We start from the raw sequence: 19,064 nt of genomic DNA, 5'->3' as shown, positions 1-19,064 counted from the left end.
ATGTACAGCTTCCACAGTATATACAATCTACAGTATCCGTGAATATAGCAATCTCGCCAATGTACTCAAACCGACGTGATCACCAGTTCTCCCAGATAAATGCGGGCAACACGACACGCATGACCTCCCAATGCCCCAGGGCGCTCTTTTCATGCCACTTGGTCAGTTGTTCAGTGGCATTGTTTCTCAGCAAACCGAAGTCGCCATCCAGGAAATGCTTGGGCAGGACCTCGTGGCGGGGTTGCAGGAAGACTTGACGACTCCGGCTGGCGAGAAAATCTTCCTCGGTGGGCTTTCTGAAGAACAGCTTGCCGCTAGTCTTCTTGCAGAAGATGACCATGTTGGTGAAGTCCTGGCCTTCCTCCTGAATTTTCTTCTTGCTGGGGTGCTCCGATTCCCGGAAAATGCGGCACGACGGGAAAACCTCCCTGATGGTGTCGACGACAAGCTTGGGCGCCGGATGCAGGAAGTCTCCAGCATAGTTCTGCGTTGTTTTAGAAACGCGGGCCATCATGCACTAGCAGAAAAACTTACGATTGCAATAACGCCGTCAGGCTTCAAAAGGGAGTTCAGGCCTTGTAAGAACTCGAGGGTGAACAACGGGACAGGCTCGGCGCCTCCAGTGAAGACGTCGTGAACGATGTAGTCGTATCTGGCACTAGGGTCGTCGACGAGCTTTGCAGTGTAGCTCACAGCATCCGCAATGACGGGAGTGTGGTTGGAAGGCAGGTCAAAGTACTTGGAAGCAAACTCGTGAACAACCGGATCGATCTCAACAATTGTGGTGTCAATGCCATGGGCAATCAGAGCACCGGGGGTTGTACCGATACCAAGGCCGCTATCTCTCGGTCAACTTCAAGTGGGGTTGGCTCTGGCGGATAGCGACTTACATGTTGAGAGCCTTAGCCTCGTTGTCAGGCACGGGATTCTTGGTCTTGACGAGGCGGACAGCCTCGAGCATGACGAAAACTCCGTAGATGGGCTCGGCAAGGATACGTCCTTTGTGTCTGACCCATTCACCGCCTAGGAGCGAGTGATCACATCTCAACACCCGATAGCCGTCCTTGATACTCTCGAGTACTGAAACATATCCGGTAATGGATTCTTTACGGTCCAAGAGAAACCAGTCGTCTGCCAGTAAGGTACTGTTGAGCGAGGCAGCTGCCATGGGAGTTAGGGCATGGGTGTTGAGCACAGCGGTGTGTAGGACAGTCGGAATAGCAAACAAGAGAAGCTTTGAGGGAGCGTAGACAGAGTATGCGGCCGCAAGCAACGCTTCCAGGCCAATGCGGGTCTGAAAAAACGATTTGCCGATATACGCCTGCAAATAGTCTCCCGACAATTTCTCCATGAACTTGAAGAGTCCCCATGATCCAAGGCCGGGACCTGCGTCGGCCATAAACTTGGGCAACTTCGACAGGTCTGCCTTCTCCAGTTCAGTCGCCACACAACTGACGGATACCAAGATCAGAGGAAACAGAGTGACAGCCTCAGTGGCCAAAGGGCCCCAATGCGCCGTGAGAGTTGCGCTGGTCTTGTACAGGTAAAACTGGATTGTCGGAATCGTGAGAGCAATGACAGGTAGCAGTTTTGCTGTCTTGAATGGCAGCGTGCGATTCAGAAGTACGTTACCCGACCAGCCAAAGAAACACGCCACCATGACGAGTTTCGCATGATATATCGACGACGGAATCGAGCCGTAGACGGGAGAAAGCGCCAGCTGAGAGACATTGCTGTAGATAGCCGCCAATGTGAGAAGGATGGTGGTCTTGATGTATGTGGAAGCCTGCTCCTTGAAGAATTTGCCCTTGGTCTCACCCTTGGCCTTCGCTGCTAATGTCTTGAGCTCCTTCTCGAACCGCTCTGGCGTGAAAGCGTCGGAGTCGTTGGCGACGGAGACTTTAGGTTTCGGTGGCATTTTGTGCGAGGATTGGTGATGCCGTCTGAAAGCGAGCAAGGAAGCGAGAAGGTGAGTCGAGGTTGACGTGAAGATGCAGTCGGATCAAATCCGAAAGAACAGATATGAAATCGGAAGTGGAGGAGGATGAGCGTCCGGGGTCAAGCTTCGTTGGAGCTCAGCTCAGGGACAGGAGCAACCTTCAGCGGGGATTCAGTGGATAATCAGCGCGCAAGAGCAGCAATAGCAAACCTATAGAGACAGAGGGGAAAAAGGATTATCTGGCATTCAACAGCCTGCTGTTACAGCTCTCTGCTTCTTCGACTCGAGCTAAAACTTCACAAAAAGTCCAGGTCGTGTTTTGACATGCGACATGCGCTGTGGGCAGAAGGGGTTGTCTGTTGCTATCCTCGCGCGTTTTGAAACGTCTCCTCAGCCCATCCTTTCATTCACAGCAGTTTCTTTTGTGCGCCACACCGTTCCTCTATGTGTGGCTTGACCGCACGATGTATGGCGGTGCAGTCCAGCAAGCATACGGATCACTTTTCGTCGCAATCAAGGACAAAAAAAAGAAAAAAAGGGAAAAAGACCAGGGTCATTTAAGGACACAAAGTCCCTGCTCATTATTTCGTTATCGTTGCGGGATAGTGAGCTTCTTCGCTCATGCTATACAAGATGCCATCGTTGCCTTGCGGAATGGCTCCTTTAGCCAAACCCCCCTTTTTGTAATATCTTCCCAAAACATAAAAACAAGGATAGAAATCGCTTATTTGGGATGGGCACAAGGCATGATCTGTGCCATGCAGGATGCCATCGTTGCCCTGCGGAATGGCTCTCTTCGCCAAACCCCCTTTTCAATGCCGCAGTAACGCATCTGCCTTGCCTGATGCACAAGGACAGCCAGAGTCTTTCCTTGGGCTATGCAGGATGCCATCGTTGCCCTGCAGACTGGCCTTCTTGGCCAGACCCCTCCCCCTTTTCATGCCATTATTTCGTTAAGAAGGATGGTCAGCAAATAGCGACCATGCAGGATGCCATCGTTGCCCTGCGGACAAGTATTCGCCAACTTGACCCCTTGAATTCGACGCCGTGTGTGCCAAGACCTCGATGAATCAAATCTTCTCACCCTCGAGGATAGGCTTGGCCTCGTCACTGGTCCACCAGCTGACACCAGATTGACCAGGGTAGCTGAATTTGTCCATGCTGTCTGCCTTCATTTCGACACTGTAGCCAGGCTCCAAGGGGGTCTGGTAGTATCCATCCTTGATGACGGAAGGATGGAGGAAGTGCTCGTGGAGGTGGTCGACGTACTCAAGAACGGAGAGCTTGCCACTGACGACAACGTAGTCGATGGTGCTCAGGTGCTGGGTGTACTCTGGGAGGCCGACACCGCCGGAGTGAGGGACGATGGGGACGTTGAACTTCTTGGCCATCAACAAGACCGCGAGGACCTCGTTGACGCCACCCATGCGGCAGGCATCAATCTGGCAGATGTCAATGGCACCAGACATGAGGAGCTGCTTGAAGATAACGCGGTTCTGACACATCTCGCCGGTGGCAACACCGATGCCGTAGGGCTTGAGGGCCTCACGGATGGCCTTGTGGCCGAGGATGTCGTCGGGAGACGTGGGCTCCTCGATGAACCACGGCTTGAACTCTTTAAGCTGCTTCATGTACTCAATGGCCTCAGGCACAGACCAGACCTGGTTGGCGTCGACCATGAGGATGTTGCCGCTATCGTAACCAATGACCTCACGAGCAATGCCCAGACGTCTCTTGTCTTGCTCGACACTGCTGCCCACCTTGAGCTTGAAGTGGCGGTAACCCTTGCCGAGGGTCTCCTGCAACAGGCCCTTCATCTTGTCCTCTCCGTAGCCAAGCCATCCGGCACTGGTGGTGTAAGCCGGGACGGCGCGGCTGTTCTCGGCGTCCTTGATGCGCTGAGCCTTCGTCGGCTCCTGCTCCTTGAGGAGCTGGATAGCCTCCTCGGGTGTGATGGCGTCGGTGATGTATCGGAAGTCAATGCAGCTGACGAACTCCTCCGGGGTCATGTCCGCGACGATGCGCCAGACCGGCTTGCCCAGCACCTTGGCCCAGAGATCCCAGATGGCGTTCACTACGGAGCCAAGGGCGAGGTGAATAACGCCTTTCTCAGGACCAATCCATCTCAGCTGGCTGTCGTTCACGAGGTATCTCCAGGTCTGGCCCCAGTTGGATACCAGCTCGGACAGCTTTTTGCCCTTGATACGCTCAACCAGATAGTCAATGGCTTTGCACACAATGTCGTTGCCTCGGCCGATAGTAAAGGTCTGCAGAGAAGTTCTTGTCAGCGGTTGTGTCCCTCAACTCCAACTGTGAAATTTGGGGGGGGGATGATTCTTACGCACCATTCCGTGGCCAGAGAATTTGGAGTCGGTCTCAAGAATGCAGTAAGCGGCCGAGTAGTCACCAGCGGCGTTCATGGCATCAGAGCCGGTTTTGTCGAGAGATGTGGGAAAGCGCACATCGCGCGTGGTCCAGCCTGTAATGGTAATTTCGGTCATGATGGCGGCTTAGGGGGGAAACTGAGATGGGAGGGGATGAAGGAGGGGAGCTGGTGAGGGACAACAGAGCAAGCGATCAAACCCCGAGGCCATGGGAGAGAGAAATCTCGAGTTATATAGTGTCTAGGAAGCAATTTCCCCCACCTAGCCAACCGGTGACCAGCAGGGACCACGACACTTTACCCCGAGTCTGGAATTGGGTCGTATGGGCTGGAGGGAGAGAGGGGGAGGGGCAGGCCGCGGCGGAGGGGTCGTGGACGTGGACGTGGACGTGGAGATGAGAACGGTGCGTGGGGTCTGTTTGGTGGGGCTTCTGGCCGTAGACACCTGTGACCCCCGGCCTGAAGGCCGCCTGCCAGCGCGGGGGCAGCGCCAGAACGAACCGGCCCTGGCTCCCCCAGCTTTGGCTGCCTCTGATTGATGGAACAATTCTTCCGTCTCCTCCCCAGCCCGCGCTTGTTCGGCATCCTCTGCATGGAGATGTGTGTTGATGGTTGACCATTTTGCGGAAAAAATATTTCGTCTTCTCGCCTAGGCAAGCGGACTCAGCTGTGTTCCCCGGCATTTCGGAGACTATCGACTAGGTTAGGTAAGGTAAGTAGGAATGTACTGCACAGTAGTTTGGCTTGATTTTGTACTTCCGAGTTAGGTAGACTTGGCATCAGTCCATCTGCACGATCAAGGACCACGATAGCCGTGAGAGCCTCGGAGACAACGTGGTTTGCCGTGCGCATGTTAATCTCCGACGTCCCCTCTGATGGGCTAGCAGAGCATCTCCAGTGGCTTTACGCGACCTGCCAAAATCACGTTGAAGCCAACCTAATCGCCAAGTGGCGGGTTGAGCTATCAATCGAGCCATCTTCTACTGCGTACGCGACTCCAAAGCCTGCTGGGCAGGTAGAACATGGAAGGCCGTGCAAATAGGCGGGCGAGCGGCAGATCTCGAAACCTTGTCTTAGAGATGGCGATTCGTTGAAGTCTGGGCCGGGAGGGCAAGAGCTTGTGCCGGAAGAAGCTCCGATTGTTTGCACTTCTTGGCGCACAACTACGCAGTACATTGTAGAGCCAATGGCGCTGGCGGCTTCGGTGACGGTGTCGGCCCGGAGCAATGACTCGGCGAAGACGGAACCTGAGACGGGAACTTCACAGAGAAAAGACGGAGAAGGCGAGGGTCTTGATGACATCAGCCAATCGAGTGTGTTCCGACCTTCACCAGTGAGGCCGCAGATCGACCTGATGCCGGTTCCGGGGAGACACTGTGCAGCTCCGACACATTCCCACGCAAGACTCTCAATGTTCCCCGTCCATTATCCTTCCTTCACCCAACCTAAGGTAGTCGTCAGAGGCCTGTGATGATGCTGTTTGCTCTGCAACACTGATCGGCCAGCCGCCTTGCATCTTGTTTCTCGTCTGGTCCCAACTCCATCCATCATCTTACAGAGACTCCGAGCTGGGTCGTCCTGTCTTTTCTTTGGGCGAGTGCGAACTCTGTCTACCAAGGAGATCCAAAGATACATACCCTTGTCCGCGATCGGGGTCTTCACCCCCTCCACCAGACGCGCTGCTTCCCTGCAAACCTTGGCGACAAGTGAGCCTCGAACGCACTTTTTTCTCTGTATCCCCCCCGCGTCACTTCTGCAAGTGGGCGACAATGACGTGGGGACAAGGATGCATCCACCATGTCTCGGCTGCTTATCCATGCTTCTGGACCACCATATCGATGGCCTGTCGATAAGCAGTACCGCAGTACCGCCTCGCGAAGGCAGTGCGAGCTTCTACGCCTTGCTTGCGGCCTGCCTGCTTGTCATCATATCCCTGCAGCAGGTCGAGTCGAGCCACTTGTTATGCGTTGTCCGCCAAAGATGCGTCGCCCACACTCGGTTTCCCAGGTTGACTGATGTGAGCATTTGAGCTTAGCCTCTCTTCTCGTCAAATCTTGTTTTGCGCTTTCTTGCCTGGATATCCACACAACTCCATCATTGTACATGCATATCCTGTCATCCGTACGCGCGGATACCTGCACTGCTGAGCCTCTGTTCGTCTTCGCTTTCCTGCTGTCCACCACCTATAACCATCCATCCTTCCTTCGCCTCCATACCGACATGTGCATGGGACATGCTTTCTCACACACCACTCACATACGTCGGCGAACGTCATTTGCCTTTTGGACAGACTCATGACTTTTTCAGCTATGAACTGATTTCTGCATCCATCTATGAATCCGGCCAACACTTTCCTGCGCTCTCAAGGTCTTCAACTATTAACAGTCCAGTCGCCCACATCCCACACCCATCCAGTCCAGGGCAGTGACATATCCCGTTCTGTCATTCGCATTCCAGCTGCTACACATCACACAAAATGAACCACTCACGAGAGCCGTCACTGGTCTCGCCAGTCTCGGATTCGATCAAATCGTCAGAGCCACCACGTCTACGGAACAGGTTACGAAAGAAGTTTCCGTCACTACGTCGGCCCGCGCCTGTCGACTCATCTGCGTCAAATAAACTTACTACCGCCGTCGGACTAGTCGCTCAACAAGCCGGAACCGTCGGCCAGCCTTCCTTGCGGTTATCTCCAGATCTCAGCGACTCCAAATGGCACGAATACCTACGCACGAGCAGCACACAAAAACGTTCGCCCCATCACCCCAAAGTCTCATTCGACACTTCTGTTTCAGCAACAGTTCCAGAACTTATCCCAGAGTTATCTCATCTCACCATCAACAATTCAAAACCAAGGCCCTCGCTCGACAGCTCGCTCGCGTCGCCAACTTCTTCCATTAGCACAAGATCCAGTATGAGACGCCGCGCAAAAACACCCGTCTACACCATCGGCCAGCTTGAGAGCACCCCTGGTGCCAAAGATCCGGTCGAAATCGACAGGTCTAGCGTGGACCTGATTGCCAAGCAATATCAGGCTCTTATTGAGTCGCAAGATTCGAACTCCATCTGCACCGATACGCGATCCGATCCGCCGCCCTCGCGACAATCCTCGTACACCAGTTCTTCGTTGGCGCGGTCAACATGCAGCGCTGGAGAGGTCTCGGAGGACTTGAGACCAGACGTATACCAGTCTCCGGCCCGTACACACCGACGGCATGTCTCGGCACACTCTCCGACGTCAGACGACGGGACCTTGGTCGCCTTTGACGAAGAGGCCATATACTTCAAGCCCATGTCTTTCTCTCCCGAACCGTCATCGCCATCCTTGCCACCAACTCCACCACCAAGAAGCCGAGCCCGCGTCCAGCGCAGCTCGGAATTTCCTGCGCCAGACCACAACCTCAGCCTGCAAATCTGTACGGACCTTCTGGCGCGAGAGCTTTCGACGGTCATGATAGAACGGCCGCGGGGAAGTGGAGAGGATATTTCATCTCTTCAGATATGGGTCATGATTGAGGCGTATGAAAGACTAAGAGACCAGGTCAAGGATAAAGAAGGCGCACAACACTTGGAGCCTATGTTCGACACATGGCTGGCGGCTCTGTACGCTTTACACGACAAGCTCACAAACGACGCGAATTCCTTCCAGAGTCACTATGAAACGACAGGCGCGGACTAGCATATTCCAATGCACGAGTGATTAACGCGGAGATAGAATACACACTTAGTTTTGTCAGTTTCTTGGGCAAGGTGAGGAAGATAGAACACCAACGAATGAATGTATACCATGAAGCTAGAATTCTTCAATCTATCGAAGTTTTCGATAATGACCCCGCGCTCATTGCAATGAGGTGGCTGCCCCGGCTGTCGATGTACACCCGTAGGTACCTTACGCAGGGGAGGTACCGAGTTGAGGGGTTAGTGGACAAAGTGCCCCCTCTCACGGTGCCGAGGACGTGCGAGGATCATCACCTGCCTACCGGGCTTACCTTGGTACCTAGGTAAGGTTACCTAGTGTTAGGCCCGCTCCCCCCACTGCCACCTAGGTAGGTAGCTAGCGGGGCGGAGACGCGTCGCCGTCTACTTCCGCCATCAGCCGTGACGTGACTATTCCTCATCCCTTTTTTTCTACCAGCTACCTACCTAGATAGCCGCCTCGCCCCGCCGACGGTTTGCTATCCGCCCCTTCAATCGCAGCTCATCCAGACGAAACTTTGGGGGACATGGACGACGATTTCGGCGCCGACGAGGACTTTCTAGCCGCCCTCGCTTCCTCAGCTTCGGGATCTTCACGATCACACCTAGGCCCTCCGTCTCAACCTGCCCCTACTCGCTCTCGCGTACAGCAGCATACCCCCCAGAAGATCCAACAGCCGACACCCCAACGTCTAGACAGGGCGCCGCCGACCAATACGTCCAACAGTAACAACAATGGCAAGGTTATTCAACCAACGCCGCAAGCCTTGCCCCAGCGAGGGTCGGGCTCAGCCATTATGGTATCCCCTCGCCAGAGAGGAAACCCAGTGCTCGCCTCCCTGAAGTCCATGCCATGGGAATATAGTGACATTGCAGCTGACTACGCTTTGGGTTTGACAACATGCGCTTTGTTCTTGAGGTTGGTCCGATACGCATTCCATGTCGTGCTTGCTGCCATCTTTCTGACCACACCCAGCCTGAAATATCATCGCCTCCACCCCGAGTACATTTACACAAGGATAAGGAATCTCCAAGGAAAATACAACCTGCGTATCTTGCTGACAATGGTCGACATTCCCAATCACGAAGAAGTTTTGCGCGAGCTCTCCAAAACGTCACTCGTGAACAACGTCACCATCATCCTATGTTGGTCAGCAGCAGAAGCTGCGCGCTATCTCGAACTTTACAAGTCCTACGAACACGCCAATTTCAACGCGATCCGCGGCCAGCAAGCCTCAAGTTATGCCGAAAAGCTAGTCGAATTCGTCACCGTCCCACGAAGTGTAAACAAGTCCGATGCCGTTGCACTAGTCAGCAACTTTGGCAGCCTGAAAAATGCCATTAATGCCGATCCTGAACAGGTCGGCATCATTGCTGGATGGGGAGCTATCAAAGTGAACAAATGGATCAAGGCAGTAGAGGAACCTTTCCGAGCCCAGAAAGCCGCCAAACGCCAGCTGGAAAGGGTCGAAAGCACCGAAAACGGGAGGCCAGCTCAAGTGTCTAGACTCGACCAAGCCGTTCCTCTCGCCAGAGTCCCGCTGCGGGAGATGGAGTCAACAAGAGACTCATCCCTCGGCTCGCCAGCGACAGATAAATCGACAAGCGCCCAGGAGAAACGGCCTGCACAGCGCCAAAGGAACATTGCGGACCCGGATGAAGATGATGAAGAGGCAATGATTGCAGCTGCTATTGAGGAGTCCAAGCAGACTGCGCAGACGCATGCAGAAGCACAGACCCGGGCGAAACAATCAACCAGTCAAAGTAACAAAAACGATGCACTTCCTGACGGAGTAGCGGCTGCGCTCGCCAAGCTGAGAAAGCAGGGCTGAGCCATCGAATCCAAAGCCTCAAGGACGGCCCGTACAAGTTGCCGATATTCAAGGCAAAGCTTAATCGACTGACACAAGCATGGTTCGAACCTGGAGGGAAATCCACCCATCGCATTTTGTTAGCGTTGCAAGAGGATATCCTCATGTGCATCAAACCCGGAAAAATCCTGACTCGCGGCGGCGTTTCTGCAATGCAAGCCAACTGATGAGCGGGAGAGGCGAGAAATAACGTTCACGACGACAAGATGACCCAGAACCCGTCGTCAAGCCAATCAGGGCCAGGCTGACAACAAAACCGACTCGCCGTTTGCTCATTAGACGGAGGGGCCAGTCAGGAGACGCGCTGCACTTATGGACGGGACATTTTGATGCTACTTGGGACCATCCCACGCCATCCACAACGTTTCACGGAGCAGGTGGGGGGAAGTCTGGTGTTCCATTCTGTTCGCCCAATGCGGGGGAGCCAGGACGCTTCAGCAGGCACCGAACTCAACCAAGTTGGAGATGATGATCGTCACAGATGCGCTTATGTCTCTTCCAATGGCACCTTCTGACCAAGTCAAGTGGTTGATATTTGACGGACTGTTATGTTGCTGGCCGCTACGCCGCGTCCGCTTGCTGGTGATGTGGGAGGCTTTTGCAATATTGGTGTCTGGCGAGCAACTAGTGCCGTCGCTCCTCCTTTACCGTACATGAAAAGAGTTGCACAACATGCGTCAAAGCCAAGAAACAATCAGCTGGCAGTATGTTCATTAGAAGGTTAGCAGCCAAGGGTTCTGGCGTTAAACGGCAATGTTGCGCCGGGTGCAACGGCAATAGGCGCATGTGGATGGTTGCAGTCCTGTCTCTTCGCCGTTGTTGCCAAGAAGGTGGCCAGAGTCAATTGCAACTCCAGGGCCTTGGGAGTTGTAGTGGACCCCGCTGGGGCGATGGCGACTGGACGATGCAGGTGGTGAGGCCCCCAGGAGACAGGAGGCTCGGAGGCTCGGGCATTAGGATGGGCCTGCCTTCACCTGCATTTCTTTTGCGATCTTGTCCTCTATGCAACGCGACTCTGCATTTAGCTTTGGGTTGCACTGGCAAGGGGGTTTTCTCAACCACTGCTCCGCACGTGCCTGATTCAGCAAAACCAGTCCGTGCCTGATGACTTTCTCACTTCAGGGCGAGCGACCAACTCGGCAAGATCTGCTCTGCGCGTGTTGCTGCCAGTCACGTACGCCAACCGACGGACTCGGCTCGCGTGATGGCGAAGTTCGAACTACCCTCTAATCGCTTTGCAGCCCTACCAAAGTGCAACCCTGGCGTGGATGATGCGAATGTATCGTGTTCATCTGGAGCTCTGCGTGCAACCTCGCCCTGTTGAGGGTTGGGTAGCATCGAGAAGAACGGCCGATGCACGACACAGAGAAACTGGAGAAACGCACATCATGCGGGCTAGCGATTCCCGACTGATTAGCTAGGGATTGGAACTTTGGCAATCAAAAACCACAACGTGCAGGAAGAAGAAGCAGGAGAAGCAGGGGCGCAGCGGAACGTCCAGACCATGAGACAAGGGTAGGCACAATCACAATGTCCGGGGACTCTGGACGAGAAACAGAGTTTATCCAGTCTCCTTGGGGTGTACCAGAATCAACCGATTTCTTGCGGGTTGCAGTTGCATGATCCCAACCTGCCCCGGCCACTCATTCGAAATTTTATTAACTTTCCGCGCTCCTGCTCATGATTCCTTTGGCGCTGGTTCCCTTTCTCCGCGTGCGTCTTATATCTTGACTCCCTCTTTCCCGGGTCCTCAACCACTGCGCATCCTACCTCCTCACTTTCGTCCGTTGCCTACCTCACCTTGGCTTGGATGTCCCTTTGGACTTTGCGTACGGTGCTATTACTGCGACTGTCCCCAGGCATCATCTGTACTCGTCAGAGGCCTCTCCTTGGATACAATGCGTCTTTCACGCTCCGGAAGCATATTGGCCTTCGCCGGGCTTCTTGCCCAAGCGTCGGCCAGCCCGCAAGGCTCAGTGCAACCTGCTGCGACTCCCAACTATACGAACCAGCCAGACAGAGCCAACGCTGTGAAAGAAGCTTTCCAACGTTCGTGGGATGGCTATCGCAAATTTGCGTTCCCGAATGACACGCTGAAGCCGGTCTCCAACACGTTTGAAAACGACCGGTAAGCCTCGCGCTCAGTCCTGCGCAAGACTGTTGCTGATATGTCTGCTGTAGAAACGGATGGGGCGCCAGTGCTGTTGATGCTTTGAGTACGGCCATCATCATGGAGAACAAAGATATCGTTGGGCAAATTCTGGATTTCGTACCGACAATCAACTTTGACGTGACATCCACCGAAGTATCGGTTTTCGAAACAACCATCAGATATCTGGGTGGTCTGCTGTCAGGTAAATCCGAGCTCTACAATCGCCGCCCGCGTGGTTCCCGGCTAACTGAAAGTCCAGGACATGACATGCTGAAGGGCGTTCTGAGGGACGTTGCTTCCAACTCAGCAGGTGTGGATGCGCTGCTTACCCAGGCGAAGAAACTTGCGGACAACCTCAAGGTGGCATTTGATACCCCGTCCGGAGTTCCAGACAACATTCTTGTCTACGATCCGAAGCCTCGCAAGAACGGTTCTAGCACCAACGGCATTGCGACCATCGGAACACTCGTCCTAGAGTGGACTCGGCTTAGCGATCTTACAGGCGACACACAATACGCCAACCTGTCTCAGCGCGGCGAGGACTATCTGCTGAGGCCCAATGAAGAGGTGTTTCCTGGTCTGCTAGGCACGGATGTCTTCATCTCCAATGGAACATTCGCTGATCGTAGTGGAGGTTGGAATGGTGGCACCGACAGCTTCTACGAATATCTCATCAAGATGTGGGTGTATGACCAAAAGCGCTTCTCTCTTTACAAGGACCGCTGGATTGCCGCCGCCGACTCCTCAATCAAGTTTTTAGCTTCGAACCCGTCAACGCGTCCTGACTTGACGTTCTTGGCTGCCTACACCAACGCCCAGCTGAGGTTTGTTTCGACACACTGTGAGTTTCTCGACCCGATCGAGGGCAACTATTGCTGATCTTCTCGACAGTGGCATGCTTTGATGGAGGCAACTTCATTTTGGGAGGTCTCGTTCTCAAAGAACAGAAGTACGTCGATTTCGGTATCAAGCTCACAGAGGCTTGCCGTGAGACGTACAAGCAGACGGCCACCCGCATCGGACCTGAAGTCTTCCGTTGGTTTGAGGACAAGCCCGGCATTAACACCACCTTGAACCCGCAACCACCCGCCAACGACACGGAGTTTTACAACCGAGCCGGATTTTGGATTAGGAGTGATGGTGGTTCGTATGTGCTTCGACCAGAAGTCATTGAGAGCTACTACTACGCCTACCGCGCTACTGGAGATTCCAAGTATCAGGACTGGGCCTGGGACGCTTTCCTTGCCATCAACAAGACTTGCAGCGCCGGCAGCGGTTTCTCATCCATTACGAATGTGAACGATCCCAAGGGAGGGTCCTTCGATGACTTCCAGGAGAGCTTCTGGTTTGCAGAGGTAATGAAGTACAGCTACTTGATCCAAGCTACGGACGCGAAAGTGCAGGTAGATGTGGCGGACAACAAGTTCGTGTTCAACACGGAGGCCCATCCGTTCTCTGTGGCTTAGCATGCGTGCGGGTGTTGACAGAAAGAAGAGAAGCGGCAGGCCAGTCATCAGATAGATATCACGAACAGGGGTGCAATATCACTAGTCGAAATGAATACCCAACAGCAATACAGGTACAGGATTTCCTTGAAGCCATCTGTGCCTAAGCTACCGGTGACACATGCTTCATGAGCCACCGTCTCTCTTGGCATATTCTTCCTCCATAGCCTCCTCGTAAAGTCGATCGGCTTCGAGCTCAGCCTCCGTCTTGGGACGTGTGGTGCCCGCCCCGATATTTGCGCCTGCCCCGGTGGCCGCCTGCGACGCCTCTTGGCTTCGGGCCGCAGCGGGCTGGCTTGACTGCTGCTGAGAAGAAGACGCTTCAGGGACGTTGGGAACGCCAAGCTTGAGGGGAAGACCCATGATGATATTGAAGATGCGTTGCGACGAAAAGCACGAGTTCGCGGACGGCGGTAAATGCTGCAAATGGCAAACAACGTGATGCGTGTATTGGACAGGATTTTCGGATATTTTGAAATGAGAAGGGCAGGCCGAGGGTCATTATTACGGAATAGCAGGTGGCGAACGGTTCACCCGACCGAGATGACAACCTAGCTCGCGTCCAATCAGAGTCGGAGCCGAAGTTTCGCGCCGACCCGCCTGGGCCCAAGGCAGGAGTCAGGACTCAAATGCCATCCATCCCCCAGTCTCCGTAGTGGGTGCCACACAACTGGGCGTGTGCAAGACGTAGCTATGGTTCGACATGGTCATTGTCGTTCCCGTGGGCCAGGACCGTTCATCAGGTTTTCACTCTAGGGGACCCAAGTTTGGAGCGCAGGCCGCTTCAGACAAAACACAGGAAGCGTCCCGCGGAATGCTAAAGCGTGCTATGGAAACTTTGTCCACAGGGACATGGCCGGCAGCAATTGAACGTTGCGACGTCAAAGCGCAGCAGCAGCGCAATGCTTGAATCGCTCTTATTTTACGCATCAATTGCGAGACTTGTGTAGGTAGGGAAGTTGTCTGCTTTACGCAGCCGTATTTCCTGTCTATACTTGAGGACGACGACGGCGAAAATGACAACGATGTCAGGTGACGATGGTGAAGACGGCAAAGGAATTTTATTGCATCATGGGCAGTCTCTCTTCTGGAGCAACGTCATTCCAGGGTGACGAAGCCCTTGTGAAGCCTGGACTCCACGTAACAAGATGGCTTTCGATCTGGGCGGGGTTTTGCGTCGGAGAAGACGGAGACGGCCTTAACGGCCAGACAGCCTGTAGGGAAGCGTTACCTGTATGTATGTGCAAGGCCGTTTTTGTGTTCGCCTTTGGTCGTGAGCCAGTCAAGCACGCCGCATTTCAATTCACCGCGCCGAGCCCCGAGCGGAGCTGCGTGGGAGTCGGACATCGAGACGGCAGCCTTGCTCAGCGGTCACTGGTTTTTCCTGCTTGTGTTTCCTCCTCCGACCTCCATTGAAATCTTTGCACTCTGGAGCTTGTCAGGCGGCCAGGCCTGCTGGTCTCTCGGCACCAATACCGAACGGGGGATACCACAAAAAAGTAAACGCCGGGACGCCGTCCGTGGCCTCCCGGGGGGTCGGAGGGTTGGGCAGGCCAATCAGTGGGAGGCAACATGCTTCTACAGACGCCAAAAGGGGCAACTTGACAGAACCTTCGTGCGAGCCCTGCGCAAGCGCAGCGCGGACCCCCAAGTCGGCTCCCGAGAAAGCAGCCTGTGGTGACGGAGGAGAGGGGTGGGAGGAAGCTGGGGGGGGCGCTCCCGACCCAATCACCATCCTCAGGATTCTGCTTAGAGAACCAGCCAAGCCAATCAGGGAACGTTTAATGATGCTTACTCGTCTGAAGGGTAACCCGCTGCCCACCAAGCCCTGCAGATGGGGGACGACCAGGTCCAGGCCCCAGGTCCTCGATGGGTCTGAGGGTCTCATTCAGAGGCCTGTCGACGAACAAGAGACCAAAAAATCGTCTGTGAGTGAAAGGGCCAAGCTTGTCTTCTGTTAGCTTGCCAGGGGGCTAGGAAGTTACCAGTTCGTTGCCCGGGTTCTTCTGGTTTTTCTTTATATCCCACCCGGGTAGCGAAGCTTGTGGAAAGCATGTAGCATAGGAATGTGACTTGTATTAAAGACACCAGAAGCCTGTCTCGTCTCAGATTGATGGCACTTGCCTAGATCACCACTCGCGACCACACCCCCCAGACAAAATCTAAGCAAGGCATAGGAAAGAAAACAAACAAGTCAGCTTTTCCGCTTGTCTTATTACCCCAGACTTTCTCCTCGACGCCGCCAGCTTCTGGCGTCACCCCAGGCGGGCAATAAATTCAAAGCGCCCATCATCTTGCCTCCTTGACGGAAGACACAGGCCTCGATCCCTCAGGATCTGACGGAGAGCAGAGTTATTGGACTCTCTGGCTTCAAGACCTCCTCTTCTCAGGACGCTCTTGGGAGCAGGCCAAAGATAGCCGAACGAAGCTTCATCATGGGTCTCGTCACTCTGAAAAACCTCCTGTTCGGGCGCACACAGGCTCCCGCCCGCAGACCGGTCAACGAGCGCGCAGAGAGCACATGCTCTGACGATACCATCGCCGAAGGGGATCTTGAGAGACAGCCTCTGCTGGGTGCCAGGACAGCATCGACGGCGACGATGGCGACAATCACATCTACGACCTCCAGAGCCTCCGAGAGCGACTCTCGCCGCTTCCGCATCGATGCCCGTGTCATCTCCGATGCTACTATTGGTCTGTCTGACGGCTTGACGGTGCCATTTGCCCTTACAGCTGGTCTGTCTGCGCTAGGCCAGACCAAGGTTGTCATCTTCGGAGGTATGGCCGAGCTGATTGCCGGGGCCATCTCCATGGGTTTAGGTGGTTATCTCGGAGCCAAAAGCGAGGCGTGAGTCCCTGCTCTCCCCCGGCCTGTTGTCCAGAAACAATATCCATTCCGCTTCCTACATGATGCTAACGTTGTCTTTCCGCAGCGCTTCCTACAAGGAAACCCTCAACGAGTGTACCCGCCTGACGCAAGATGATCCGAACCTCGCCCGCGCTCAGGTCCGGGAAGTTCTCGAACCCTACGACCTCCCTAAACACACTCTCGAGGAGGTGACGGACCATCTCTCTACTTCGCCCCGTCTCATCGACTTCCTAATGCAGTTCCATCATTGCGAACAAGAACCGGCCTCGAACCGCGCCTTCGTCTCGGCGTTGACCATTGCTGCCGGCTACCTTCTGGGCGGTCTTGTTCCCCTCTTCCCCTACTTCTTCGTTCCCTCTGAGGACGTCTATCTCGCCCTCTACGTGTCCGTCGCCGTCATGGCTGTCGCTCTCTTCGCCTTTGGTTACGTCAAAACTTGCATCGTCTCTGGCTGGCAAGGCTTCCGCGCTGTGCGGCAGGCCGTGGTCGGTGGCCTGGAGATGGTTGTTGTGGGCGGTGCCGCGGCTGGTGCAGCAATGGGGCTCGTCAAGGTGTTTGATCAACTCGCGCAGTCGGATGATGTGTCGGCGCTGGCGAGTAGAATATTGTGATTGCCCGTTCCTTTTCCTTTCATCTCTTTGTCTTCTCTAAACCCCCTTTGGCCGACCACATTTGAAGTCTGTACGGGGTCAATCATGTGTAATGTGAACTTTGGATGGGATAGTCAGGACAAGTCTCTGTGTCAATCAGGTTGAAAATTTCTCTTATGTTGATTTGCATTGTTCGGCGTTGCGCGGAGCCCTGGTCCAGGTTAGACGACACCTCAGCATTGGTGGCAGCGGTTGGAAAAGGCGTTGGGGTCAAAGACTCCCGTAAGCTATATCAAGTTGCCGGACAATCGGGCCAAGCAGATAACCACTCTATTTTCGAGACGAGATGCCTGCGTTCCGTCTGAATGAACGTGTGAGAGCGCCGAGTACAGACAAAACGCTCGTCCGAAAGTTGTTACTCGACCTCGTGCGTACTGGAACAAGACACTGACTCCACCATAGTGACAGTGACAAGTACACAAAAGTCGCAACAAGCCCGGCCTACGCGACGCAAAGCCCTGCGCCCACGCCGGAGAGAAATGTACTATGGGTGCTGACAGGTGCGGTGCAACGAAAATCATGTCTAGTATTAGCCAAGTGCTTATTCGCACCCATTGCCACGCTATCTATGGTATTCTTCCTTATAAAGCAACCACGAGCCCAATCATCCTGACGGGACTTGAGAACCAAACGCCAACTCGCCATGCAAGGAAAGCACTAATGAGGTGTACACTGCGACTCCCACCTCCAACTGAGTTAGAACTCTTTGCTTTCTCCAATGTCGCAGACGTCAAAAACACCATTCTCAGGAAGGCCCTTGCGCTTCATGGCCAGCTGAAGAAGCTTGGGCGGCTCCAAGACTTCCTCCATAGTCAGGGCCCAGGTCCCCCAATGGATGCCCATGGCGCGCTGACACTTAGTATCTTGAAAAATCTCGACCGAGTCAAAAGGATTGGCGTGCATCGGCGAGAAAGCGACCCGAGGATAGTATGCGCCAATGGGGATCAGACCGAGATCGAAAGGGCCTCTGAACTCGCCAATCTGCTTGAATTGCGGGCAAACCGGCAGAGAGGCGAATTCCGGGCCGTAGTCGTCGACACTCGGGGGAACGTACGGCACGGCACGGTACCCAGTATCACCTCCGAACCAGACGGACTTCGCGCCTGATTTGACACCCCACGAAGCCCACAAGGTCTCGTCCTTGTCGAACGGTGTGCGGGCGGATGTGTGCTGACATGGGAGGCACGATACTTGGGCGGTGATAGTCTCGGGCTCGTCAGCGGTACCTTTCTCGACGGTCAATGTGATTTCCGCATCCTCCCACCAATCCAGCTCCGTCACATTCTTCAGGCCGGCCTTCTTGAACCACGACTCCAAACCCATGCCGACGAAGAAGTGGGCTTTCGGGTTGTGCTTCTGGATCGTGAGGACGGACTCGTGGGAGAGGTGGTCGTAGTGACTGTGGCTGATGAAAACTGCGTCGACGAAGGGAATATCAACGAGGTCGCAGGGCTTCGGAGTATATCGCTTGGGACCCAAAAAGGTGAAGGGCGAGCAGCGATCCTCGAAGACAGGGTCGAACAGCACGCGCAGCCCGGAGGGAAACTCGACGTAGTAGCAGGCGTGGCCGAGCCATGTCGCGCGGAGCTTAGCGGAGGCTGTGCGGCTGGGCAGGAAGTTTGGCTTGATGACGGAAACATTTGGAGGCGTCGTGTCAGGAGACGGCAGCTTGCCTGTCCAGCTCGGCCTAGACCACGGTATTGTTAGCCAGTGTTGCTGAGGGACAGCGGCTGGGAACGTGGCAGGGCGTACCAAACGACATGCTTAATGAGCTCCCAAGGACCGACGCCATCACCATAAGAGGGATGAATATTCTTGAAGCCGACCGTGGCACCGTTCTTCTTCACATGGTGCGGCTTGGAAGAAGCATCGTCGGGTGAGGGGCCCAGCTCGGGGATCTTGGCTACAGCAGTCGTGTATGAAGCCATTGAGATGGCAAGGATGGAGGTCGGAGTGGTTGACGCTTTTCTAGCACCGGGGCGAACTGTTGGTTGCTGAA

General features: G+C 54.6%; 8 protein-coding genes across 8 annotated transcripts; 4 read left to right on the top strand and 4 right to left on the bottom strand.

Annotated features, from left to right (window-relative positions):
- Positions 1 to 79: 79 nt before the first annotated feature.
- Positions 80 to 1,918, bottom strand: speE (Polyamine aminopropyltransferase; the record flags this gene model as incomplete). The annotated part of the gene is made up of 3 exons (XM_037329743.1): positions 80 to 484; positions 535 to 838; positions 891 to 1,918. The coding sequence occupies 3 exons, from the start codon at positions 1,916 to 1,918 to the stop codon at positions 80 to 82; spliced, it is 1,737 nt and encodes a 578-aa protein (XP_037172186.1).
- Positions 1,919 to 3,009: 1,091 nt separating this feature from the next.
- Positions 3,010 to 4,440, bottom strand: lgd1 (L-galactonate dehydratase; the record flags this gene model as incomplete). The annotated part of the gene is made up of 2 exons (XM_037329742.1): positions 3,010 to 4,206; positions 4,285 to 4,440. 2 exons carry the CDS (start codon positions 4,438 to 4,440, stop codon positions 3,010 to 3,012), a joined length of 1,353 nt encoding a protein of 450 aa, XP_037172374.1.
- A 2,796-nt stretch (positions 4,441 to 7,236) lies between these two features.
- On the top strand, positions 7,237 to 8,001 carry CGCA056_v014499 (uncharacterized protein; the record flags this gene model as incomplete). Its single annotated transcript, XM_037329741.1, has 1 exon — positions 7,237 to 8,001. One exon carries the CDS (start codon positions 7,237 to 7,239, stop codon positions 7,999 to 8,001), a length of 765 nt encoding a protein of 254 aa, XP_037172009.1.
- Positions 8,002 to 8,545: 544 nt separating this feature from the next.
- Positions 8,546 to 9,850, top strand: swi10 (Mating-type switching protein swi10; the record flags this gene model as incomplete). The annotated part of the gene is made up of 1 exon (XM_037329740.1): positions 8,546 to 9,850. One exon carries the CDS (start codon positions 8,546 to 8,548, stop codon positions 9,848 to 9,850), a length of 1,305 nt encoding a protein of 434 aa, XP_037172010.1.
- Positions 9,851 to 11,787: 1,937 nt separating this feature from the next.
- Positions 11,788 to 13,507, top strand: mns1B-1 (Mannosyl-oligosaccharide alpha-1,2-mannosidase 1B; the record flags this gene model as incomplete). Its single annotated transcript, XM_037329739.1, has 4 exons — positions 11,788 to 12,017; positions 12,071 to 12,243; positions 12,301 to 12,882; positions 12,933 to 13,507. The coding sequence occupies 4 exons, from the start codon at positions 11,788 to 11,790 to the stop codon at positions 13,505 to 13,507; spliced, it is 1,560 nt and encodes a 519-aa protein (XP_037172004.1).
- A 165-nt stretch (positions 13,508 to 13,672) lies between these two features.
- CGCA056_v014496 (uncharacterized protein) lies at positions 13,673 to 13,909 on the bottom strand (the record flags this gene model as incomplete). The annotated part of the gene is made up of 1 exon (XM_037329738.1): positions 13,673 to 13,909. One exon carries the CDS (start codon positions 13,907 to 13,909, stop codon positions 13,673 to 13,675), a length of 237 nt encoding a protein of 78 aa, XP_037172005.1.
- A 2,072-nt stretch (positions 13,910 to 15,981) lies between these two features.
- cccA-1 (Vacuolar iron transporter cccA) lies at positions 15,982 to 17,026 on the top strand (the record flags this gene model as incomplete). Its single annotated transcript, XM_037329737.1, has 2 exons — positions 15,982 to 16,394; positions 16,480 to 17,026. The coding sequence occupies 2 exons, from the start codon at positions 15,982 to 15,984 to the stop codon at positions 17,024 to 17,026; spliced, it is 960 nt and encodes a 319-aa protein (XP_037172002.1).
- A 735-nt stretch (positions 17,027 to 17,761) lies between these two features.
- Positions 17,762 to 18,993, bottom strand: Napepld (N-acyl-phosphatidylethanolamine-hydrolyzing phospholipase D; the record flags this gene model as incomplete). Its single annotated transcript, XM_037329736.1, has 2 exons — positions 17,762 to 18,752; positions 18,818 to 18,993. The coding sequence occupies 2 exons, from the start codon at positions 18,991 to 18,993 to the stop codon at positions 17,762 to 17,764; spliced, it is 1,167 nt and encodes a 388-aa protein (XP_037172003.1).
- Positions 18,994 to 19,064: the final 71 nt, after the last annotated feature.

The sequence above is a fragment of the Colletotrichum aenigma genome, assembly GCF_013390185.1.
Source record: "Colletotrichum aenigma strain Cg56 chromosome Unknown KSG_Cg56_contig10, whole genome shotgun sequence".
Classification (NCBI taxonomy): domain Eukaryota; kingdom Fungi; phylum Ascomycota; class Sordariomycetes; order Glomerellales; family Glomerellaceae; genus Colletotrichum; species Colletotrichum aenigma.
This window is presented reverse-complemented; position numbering and strand designations above follow the sequence as displayed.